This window comes from Camelina sativa, chromosome 15 (assembly GCF_000633955.1).
Source record: "Camelina sativa cultivar DH55 chromosome 15, Cs, whole genome shotgun sequence".
Lineage (NCBI taxonomy): Eukaryota > Viridiplantae > Streptophyta > Magnoliopsida > Brassicales > Brassicaceae > Camelina > Camelina sativa.
The window spans coordinates 17,770,175-17,780,957 of record NC_025699.1 but is presented as its reverse complement, the minus strand read 5'-3'; the positions used below and the strand labels follow the sequence as shown (position 1 = coordinate 17,780,957).

General features: G+C 36.3%; 2 protein-coding genes across 2 annotated transcripts; one reads left to right on the top strand and one right to left on the bottom strand.

Annotated features, from left to right (window-relative positions):
* Nucleotides 7,599-8,194, top strand: LOC109129207 (uncharacterized protein At1g43920, Chloroplastic-like). Its single transcript, XM_019236934.1, has 2 exons — nucleotides 7,599-7,772; nucleotides 7,856-8,194. Exons 1-2 carry the CDS (start codon nucleotides 7,599-7,601, stop codon nucleotides 8,141-8,143), a joined length of 462 nt encoding a protein of 153 aa, XP_019092479.1. The 3' UTR covers nucleotides 8,144-8,194.
* On the bottom strand, nucleotides 8,363-9,313 carry LOC104748574 (RNA polymerase II degradation factor 1-like). Its single transcript, XM_010470190.1, has one exon. It carries the CDS (start codon nucleotides 9,311-9,313, stop codon nucleotides 8,363-8,365), a length of 951 nt encoding a protein of 316 aa, XP_010468492.1.

Here is a 10,783-nt window from a genome sequence, read left to right as displayed (position 1 = left end):
AAGTTTATGAAGATTGGGAAGCTGTCCCAAGTCACCATCCAAGTCGTTTGCAAAGGCCTTATCCAGGGAGGCCCGATACTAATTTAAACCGCCCTTACCCACGCCGAGAGCCTTATTTAATTCGATTTCCTCACCAAGCATATCAAGAAAAATTTCATATGTCTACTCAACAAAGATCTGAAGAAGAGAAGATGCTGGACCTAATAAGTCAATTAGCTGATCTGCAAGATGAGACTATGAAGACGCTGCATGAGAAGCTTGACAAAATCGATTTTGATCTCTCAAGGAAGATAGACGACATCGCTGTTAGAGTTAGAAGCTTAGAAGATCAAAGATCTAAGGATGCTGAAGCCGTGGAGAGAAGAATCCATTGTCTTGAAGAAGAACAAGAGAGACATCTCAAGAGTGCCCTAGATAATGCTATCAACATTAGAGACTTAGGCAGAGTGGTTTCGAACTTAGAAAGGAACCATGAGTCTAAGTATGGCGTTTTATTCGACAAGGAATTAGACACAAGGAGGCGTGTGAGGAATCTTGAGAACCGAGCATATGAAGATGAGAAGAAGATGTTTGGTCTCGGTTATGAACAAGAACGTTTTGGAGAAGTCATATCCGAAAAGTTTACATTCACCAAGGAGAACCATAAGCTGCTTAAGGAGATTGAATCAGAAATAAAAGAGAAGAACCAAGATCTTGCTGATAAGATTGAGGCTCTAACCTCACGTGTTTCTGGACACAAGGAAGAAGAAGATCAACCCGACAAAGAGGAAGAAGAAGAAGAAAAGGAAATCCTACTCGGAAAAGGAAAACATTCTAATTTCCTTTTCGAAAAAGGAAAATTTTCTTTTATTTCAACACAAGAGAATTTCGTGGAGAACAAGCTGCAAGGTTCCATGGAGGTCGAAACCTTCAACCTCAACTCACACGAGACCAATCGACAAGGAGAATCAACCTTAGGAGCCGTAGGAGACAAGTTACAAGTTTCCATTGAAACCGAAGGTTTTAACCCCAACTCACTTAAGCATTCCCGAGAAGAAGATGAAGCTAAGGATTGTTTGACCACTACCACACCCTATGCTCCACCACCACGAGACCTAGAAGGTCTAGGAAAGGGAGAAGCGGAGCTGCCAACCGCAAACTGTACTGCCGAAACAAGAGAGGAAGACTATGCAAGAGAGCCATCTGATGCCTACATTGGAGGAAGATCCAAGAGAACTTGTCTAAGGACAACTCACTCTCCTCACCCTGCTTGAGAAAGCAACCAAAGTCGAGCCAACGACGTTAAATAAGTACGCTTCTTGGGAGGCAACCCAAGCTAGTAAGTATTTATTTTTAGGATTTATTTTCTTTTACTATTGATATTTTTGCATTTTAGTTTCAGGTTTATAAAAAAAAAAAAATAGAAAACAGAAAAGCCAAAAAGTAGGAAGAAGAAAGTCCATGGATTGTCTACATACACCATGACTAGTGGCAAGCACCACCTACTGACCGGCCATGTTCAATGTGACCGATGCAAGCCGAAGGGGACGGATCATCACAATCCTCATGTGAATGATGCCGAGAGTCCCCACTAGCCATACCAGCCATAGCCGATGCCATGTCCTGCACCGTGTACCGCGTACCATTCCTGCGTACCGCGTACCATTCCCATGTACCGCGTACCGCACCACCGTACCAGCTGCTATGTCCGCGACCGTTCATCCTTGTGCTGCGAGACAACTCCGAGCCACCACCATCCTTACCACCTACTATCACCATTCTTTTACTTAGGTATGCATTTGTTATTTTTATTTTTCTCATTATTATTGATGGTTTTAGGTTTTTGTTTCAAGGAGGATGCATTTAGAGATATATCAAATACAATTCCATTGAACTTAGCCTAGTTCAAACTTGATGTCAAGCAACCAAAGGAAGTACACACGGTTAGTCACCACATTTTCATTCCACAGCCGACTTCTAGACAACTTTTGGGCAACCATAAAACGTCCAAGAGTCGACACAAACACATTCCATCAAGGTGGCATTGTTCTTAAACCCTACACTTTTCCTTATGATTTTTAATCCTCATCTCTTTTTTTTTTCCCACCGAGGATGGTGTGATTTAAGTCTGGGGGGAAGGATGTTCCATCCTATACTAATGCTACTTTCTATTTTGTTGACTTGAGACCTTTTTTCACTTTTTACATCAATAATTTTGACATTTTATCGAGTCACATTTTTTTTTATTGAGTCAAAACCAGTAGGGGATTATGATCTTATTCTAAAGGTTTATTTGATTTGGATTAACACTCTTATGACTCTTGATTATGCTTGACAACAGAACGAAAGTTTGGAACGACTGTGAGCCGACTCAACAATCCCCCAAGTCCCTATTCGATGGATATTCAGATGATCTAACGTTGTCTCTAATTTTTATAGGACCTAAACTGGACTTAATTTTCAAGCCCAGGGAATTGGTATACATTGGACTAGATCTCTATATTCAAGCCACACAAGACATTGCACTTCTTCAAAAGTATGTTCCCCTCTCTCTTCCCTTCAATACTAAAAAAAGAAAAGAAAAAAAAAAGAATAAACGATGAGATGATTTTGATCAGTTTAGAGAGGTAGGTAAATTACCTGTGACCTCATTATTCTACTCTTGATTCAAATGATCACACAAAGCTTGAAAGCGAGGGGTAGGTAAATTACCGATGACCCCAGTATTTGCCTACATCTTTGATTTTTGAAGAGAGTCTTTAAGCCTTTGATCGATTTTCCCTTGGTAAGATTTCACTTTTTATTATTGCTTAATCAATGTAAAGAGATGACAATGGAGATTCTGAAAACTCTAAGAATTGTGGGATCAAGGAGAGTTGATGACTCTCATGGTGGATTACAAATGGAAGTTCCTAATGTCAAGGAGATGAAGAGTGCAAAGAAGATATCCCCAAAGATAAGTGAATTCTCAGTATTTTCAAAACCTCTTTTTCATGATTTAGTTTGATTATTTGCTTGAGAACAAGCAAAGACTAAGTCTGGGGGAGTTGATAACATCATTATTTTACCTATTTTAGCTATAGTTTTAGTATGCATTTAGGATGAGTTTAGTATGATTTCAAGGCTTTAATGTCTATTATCAAGTATTTTAGGTTTCAAGAAGGTTTTACAGGTTTTATAGCTAAAAGGACCAAAAGGCAAGGAAAATACGTTTTAGGAAAGTTTCAGAGCTTTACAGTACGAGCAACGTTTGAAGAACTTCCAGAACTCGCATTTCGACGTACTTGGTGTCTATGGAAACCTGAGAGAGTCATCTTTCTCCTCGAAGTAAAATCAAGTCGATCCATCCAACCATCCTGCAGTTATTCCCGATTTACCGAGACGTACCTTAAACCGACCTAAGAAGAACCATCAAGCCCATGGGCTTTTATTTGAAGGCCTGACCACCGACAACCACGGCGGCCCATTCCAGGTCTTCACCACCGTTCTAGAAGCTTCCTATGCCGCCCTTACCATGCACTTATCAATAGAAGAAATTTCTACCCTTACAAAACCCTAAACCTAGACAGAACAGCCCCTAAGACCTAGGGTTTAGAATGTGCCTTCAAAGTGCCTCAAAGCAGCCCCTAAAAGCCGACGACCAGAGAAGCAGCCACGACCAGAGCCCTCTCTTGTTCATCCTTGAAGCCTTGAAGTTCACCAAACTCTTTCTCTTTCTCTTGTTCGTTTGATACACTAGTTTCCTTAAGGAGAAGTCTTTACATCTTGTACTTGATTCTAAGAAGTAATCTCTAAACCTTATTCTTACTATTTATTCTTTTATGTTTATGAATTTTTTAAACCTTGCTTTGACGATTCCCTTAAACATGCTAGAGTAGTTTTCTAGTTGGGTTTAAAGGGATAAGTCAAAGGGGGGGGGAGATGATCTTAGTTTAGGTGGCAATTTTTAGAGTTTGTTAGATTTATATTCTTGTTTATTCTATGCTTTAATTCTAAGTATTTGCTTAATGCTTTAAGTTAGCCTCATGAACTAACTATGATCTAAAGTGTGTGTGCTTTACCAAAAGCTTTCATGTGTGCTTGACCTAGCTTAGATGTGTGGGGAGACATAGGAAGCACATACCCCTTACCTATGGAATTCCACGGATGTTATTCAAACCTGTTTTAAATGCTTTGATCTATGCGTCATAGCCTGCGACAGTTGAGTTACGAGGTGTAGTGATCTTAGACGGTTAGCTTGAGAACTTTAAGTTAACGGTTTATTAGTGTTTCATAGTCCGAGTTTTAGATAAACAAACTAACCCTAAACTTTCCTAGATAGATAGATCATTGAAACACTGCGATTCCCCTTGATGCCCAACGCTTGTTTCATTTATTTTACTTGCTCTTATTTTCGCTTACTTGCTTGCTACAACCGTGACAACAAAAAAACCCTATTTTTATTGAGTCCTAGCCTTACTTACTTCCGTTGTATTCAGTCGAACAACAACTCTCTCTCTGTGGGATCGATCCTTAAATACTACTACCGATTAGCTGTGCACTTTCAGCAGTTGTGCGGTCTTTTAAGGTAAAAGATTTGAAGTGAAAAACCACACACATCAATCGGCATATGGTGCATTTGGATTGCCATCGGGGTAGAGTGGAGTTTGAGCGTCCAGGAGGGAAGTTGGTTTTTCAGGGTATTAGACCGACTTCGAGGAGTCTCGTGATCTCGGCCATTAGAAGGGCCGTGAGGCTTATCTGGTTACTATATCTATGATAGAGTCAGTGGGAAAGTCTACAGTTAGCGGTATTCCGGTAGTGGAGTAGTTTGAGGATGTGTTTCAGTCTATGGTTAGCGGTTGGTTTTGCGACTCAGTAACAAGATGAGGTGGTGCTCGGGGTACAAAGTTTCCGTGAGGCGGGATTTTGGAGAAAGTTTCATGAAATAGAAGTTTCCAGAAGTGGAAAGTTTCCAAAAATCGAAAGTGCTAATTATGGAGAGCCTTGGGAGGGCCTGTGTGGCCTTAGTGGCGGAATTTTGAGTCATTTGTGCCGTGTGTGGCAGTTTTTTTAGACATTGTGTGGCCTTTGTTGCAGGCTTTTTAGCCAGTTGTGTGGCCTTTGTGGCAGGCTGTTTAGGCAGATGTGTGGCCTTTGTGGCGGGCTGTTTAGCAAGATGTGTGGCCTTTGTTGCGGGCTATTTAGCTAGAGTGCCTGTTTAGGACAGATTGTTTGGTTTTTGTGACGGTCCTGTTTAGGGCATTTGTTTGGCCCTTGTGGCATGTATATGATCCTTGTGTGGTCATAAGGTATTCTAGTGAGGGAATATGTGGTTGGTAGGACATTGCGATGTCTTACGCGAGCCATGGAAAGGAAACTTGGTAAGGGATAGGACTCAGACGTGTTCAGAATTGTTTGCTCGCGACTCTTGGAGGACTCTTTCGTCTATAATCTACGAGAATGTAAAAGTTTGATATGATGCATCAAAAATTACACATGTGGGAATGTCTTCAAACTTTTTTTCACCCAAATCAATTTTTATCTATGTGAATAAAAGAATAAAAATTAATTAATTTCAAATCATAATATATTTATCTATACTTTTAAATAATTTATATAATTTATAGTTCTTACGATTTTTGCAGTATTTCCGATGATTTTTTCTGCATCTTTATCAAATGTAACAAAAGTTGATGAGGCATCTCCATCATCCACTATTACTTCAATTCTAAATCTGGAAAATAATAATTTTTTATTCTTTAAAATTTTAAAATAAAAAAATTAAAGAAAACTTAATAATAATATACCTTAGTACTCCAACAGCTGGTGATTTACCACACTTTTTGTTTGTGCATGTAAGAGAGGTTGCTGATTTTGTCACTTTTTTTAGAGCAACTCAAACATGATATTTAGTACCAACTTTTTTGTAACACTATTTCAATTATAGTTGCCTTGATGAGAACTTCTTTCCCTGCAATTATAAAATTATTGGAAATATATGTCATTAATAATTTTATTCATTGTTCAATAGTATATGTTCGTTATAAAGTAAAAAAGAAGAATATTTTTACCTTACGTCATCTGATAAGACATATTCCCAAATAGCATTAATTGATTGCTGGTCTTCTGGACGTATATTTTGTTTAGTTATGCCACCCAAATTAACCAAACATTCACCATCATACCTCAAACTATTAAAGTTACATTGTTATAGGAAATATTCACTATGAAATCTCATAATTTTTTTAAATTAAATCTAAATAAAAATTATTATTAGAGTTTAAATTCATGGTGTTTAGAGAGTAAAGACTCTCTAGATCTTTAGTCTCTGAAACTATTTTGTAAACAGCTATCCTCCTATTTTGGCAACCAATCTTGAAGTTTTATTGTAGGAAATGTTTGGTTGACAAAAAAAGGGAGTAAAGACACATGAATAAACCTTAAAATATTATTTAAAATTATTTTATTTTAATTTTCTTGAAGTTGTTTAAATATTGTTCGGCCATTTTAATGTTTACAAATACATTACATAAACCATCTATTTTGTAATCAAAAATTTCACCACTAATGTATCGCAAAGTGGTTAAATCACAAAACAACATGTCTCAATTGTAGAAGAGAAGCTTTTAAACATTTTGTTTATTTAATAAAGTAAACATGATTAATAAAATTCATTATAGGAGGGTATTTTAGTTAATTAGGAAGATACATGAATCTTCCATAAAAAATATACCATTTTTAGCAATAGAAAAAGAATCTCAATTAAGAAAGCAAAATACAGAAAGATGAAAATCTAACAGTAAAAAAATATTCCAATAGAACTTAATAAACACTAAAATTATACTCTAACAACTAAACTTACCAGAAAATATGAAGATAAACCAGCACCGGGCAACTCCTAGTTCTAATTTATTATATAGTAGTAACAAGCTAGTATTTATATATGTAGCTAATATCCAGTGGCGGAGCCAGAATTTTTTTTTAGAGGGGTCTAAATAATTTTTCTTTTTTATTAAAGGAATAAAAATGTAAAATTTAGAGGGTTAAAATGATTTTTTAAAAAAAAATAGGGATAAAAATGCAATTTTTTGGAGACTCAAAATGGAAATTTAGTTTAAAATGTGGTAAAAATGCAGAAATTGGAGGGGTCAAAATCAAAATGTAAAATTTGTAGGGATCAAATTATAAAATGTAGAGGGGTCATATTATAATTTAAAACTAAAAATACACAAAAAAAAAAATTTAGTGAGGTCAGCTGACCCCATACAACCCTTACTAGATCCGCCACTGCTAATATCAATCAAATCTAAATTGGGAAAAATGCCATAAAAATCTCCAAGTTTCAAAAATGGGACAAAATAATCCCCAATTCTTGAGATGTCATTTTAATCCCCAACTTTGAGCTGACTTAACCAAAAAATAGCAAACTTTCTTTGACCTTGCCATTTTAGGCACGGGGTTAAGTCTCCGTCAGAAGCTAGTAGACGGGGTTAACAAACCGTTAAAGGCTTCCGTTTAGCCAAAACGTCGACGTCTTATTAACGAGAGAACAACGAAGGAAATAAGAATCCCCAAATCGATTTCTAGGTTTTAGTTTTCAAATCCCCAATTCGATTTCTCAACCTCTCTCTTTTCCGATGAGTTCAAGTTCTATCACATCTGGTGGCGTAGGTGAACGTGGTGTGCCGTCGAAGTGTGTGTGTGGCTTAGATGTCAAGATATTTACCTCTAAAACTCAAGAGAACCCGGGACGACCATTCTTTCGTTGTGTAAGCAAACGAGATGTAAATACGTGGACAAGCAAAAGGGATGTAAGTTATAGTCAATTCGTGCAGTTCAAATTCGGTTTCATAATCATGGTAAGCTAACTGTATTTCATTTAATTGTACATTAGAATCATTTGTTCAAGTGGGTGGAGGATGCCGTGTTTGAAGAAGTAGAAGATGCCTTTCCAAGACTATCCATCATTGCAAATGAGATTAGCAAAATCAAAGCAGAGGTCAATGAGATAGATGCTATGGTGAAAGAATTGAAGGAAGAAGACATGGCCAATAAAAAAGAACTACGCAAGTTTATGATGTGCTTCAAAGTCGGTTTTGTTTGGCTTTGTGTTATGACCATTTTGTGTAGTTTTGTATTGTTTAGGCAAGGAAATCAGAAGACTTTTATGTTAGGTTATTAAAAAGAGCTTAATGTAAACTCTTTGTGAGCTTAATGTAAACTCTTTGTGATATTTCTTGTTGGATGATTTCTTTGATCTCAAAAGTAATGGAAAATGGAAATCTCTTGTTTGAATTGTGTCTCAATCATGATAGAACATGGTTTGATACAAACAAAAGGCCAAAAAGCAATCCAAACAAACAAAAAAACAGAGTACCCAAACGAAACCCGACTTTGAAGTTTAGCGTGAACATTCAAACCATGGTGCCCAACCTCCTCGCTGTGAACTTCCCTGTGATCCGCCCATATGAGTTCTTGATCTGACTGAGGTCGTTGGATGAGATCTTCCTCTGACTGAGGTTGTTGGATGAGATCTCCCTTGTGATGGTTGTGATGGTTGAGATGGTTGAGATGGTTGAGCTGGTTGAGTTGGTTGAGATGGTGCTCCTTGTGATGGCTGAGCTGGTGGTCCTTGAGATGGTTGAGAAGATGGTCCTTTAGATGGTTGAGCTTCTTCACGGCTACCTTCGTCTCTTTCTTCTACACCATCTACACCATCATCTTCATGAGCTTCATGAGCTTCTTCACGATTACCTTCGTCTGCATACCTAACCTCATCACAGTCATCATCACCAACTACCTCACAATCATCTCCACTAACAGCCTCTCGGTCATCTTCAATATCTTCAGCAACCTTCTTCCTTTTACGCTTGCGTTTGAGTTTGGGTTGAGGAACCGCCTTTGCCATTGGCTCACTGTTTGGTTCAGGAATCATCGCCACGTCCTCAGTCTCCAATGGGTTTCGATTCGTCTCAGTATCAGAAGGAATTTGATCCTTACCAGTTTCCTCTTCGATTCGATCAGCCTCCGGACCAGTCTCCTCTTCGATTCGATCAGCCTCAGGACCAGTCTCCTCTTCAATTCGATCAGCCTCAGGACAAGTCTCCTCTTCGATTCGATCAGCCTCAGGACCAGTCTCCTCTTTGATTCGATCCGCCTCAGGTCCATCCTTCTCAGTCTCCTCTTCGATTTGATCCTTACCAGTCTCTGTTCGATCCACATCAATATCAGATTGAATCTCAACCGTCTCGACTTCAGATCTTGTTTGAGTGGAGTCTTTCTCTGAAGTATTCATCAATCGCAATGACCGCCGAGACGGAACTTGCTTTCTTCCTCCACGGTTCCGTGCCATGAAGACGATTTGCGAAGACTTAGAGAGAATTTGGGGATTTTTTTTTTAGGGTTTTCGATTTGTAATCGATTTGGGAATTTTTTAGTTGTAAACGATGTTGTTCTTTCGTTAATAAGACGTCGACGTTTTGGCTAAACGGAAGCCTTTAACGGTTTGTTAACCCCGTCTACTAGCTTCTGACGGAGACTTAACCCTGTGCCTAAAAAGGCAAGGTCAAAGAAAGTTTGCTATTTTTTGGTTAAGTCAACTCAAAGTTGGGGATTAAAATGACATCTTAAGAGTTGGGGATTATTTTGTCCCATTTTTGAAACTTGGGGATTTTTATGGCATTTTTCCCAATCTAAATTCTAATATGGTGACATGTGTGACATTTTTCAAACATGCTAGTCAATTTTGACATCATTTTGAATGAAAAAGTAAAATGTATAAATTTACTATTAACTTGTTGATATATATGAAAATAATCTATAAGATCAATTGATTATTTAATAATATAACATTTTATGATTTAAACCATAATTTTAAATTTTTGAGGTTTTTTTTTAAAATGTGTAGTTTAAGATATTTTTGAATTCATATGTACAAGTGAACAATTAAATCGAAATATTTTAAAAGGAATAGTTGAACGCTTTTTACCTATCATATAAGCAAAAAATAGGAATTTGAGTCAAACTCTAGATCTTTTATTTCGGAGTATTTCCATTGGTTTTAACATTTATTGATTAAAGGAATCCCATTGATTAAACATATTTCCATTGGTTTTAACTTTTTTTCCATTTTCGCTGATAGACACCTGTCTCAAACTACATCTATTGTTTTAAAAGTATTGGTGCTATATCGTTTTACTAGAATAAGTTCCATGCGATGCGTGGGTAAACTAAACATAGTATAGTAATATATATTGAAATATATTGTTAGTTATCTTAAAATCAATTTAATAATAATTAGCTTAAATATTGTAACTAAGATATACTAATTGTAAACTAAAAATATATTAGGTTTTATGAATTATTATCTAAAACAAAATTTTAGTAGCTTTTTATTAAAATTATTCAAAGTGATCAAAAGAAACAAATTGCAATAATTATATAAAATATAAACCTTCTATTTCATTTAAATTTATGAAACTCATACGCAACATTTTGTTGACTGTAAGAATTCAAATTTGAAATTGTATATATTATATTTATTATATTATTTCTGTAAACTGTTTTTCAATAGCTTTGAAGTTGTCAGTTTAAAAATATTTTGATTAATTGGTGAATTTTAAATACTTTATACTGTCAATATCCAAATTAATGACTATTTATTCTACCTTTTTATATTATAGTAAGATCTTCATAAGTATTTTGATATTAAAGAAAAGATACATGATTTAAGTTGACAAAAAAGTATATGAATTCGAATCGATGTATTTATTACAGAAAATGTAACTTTTAAAAGTACAATATAAAAACATACAACTTTGAC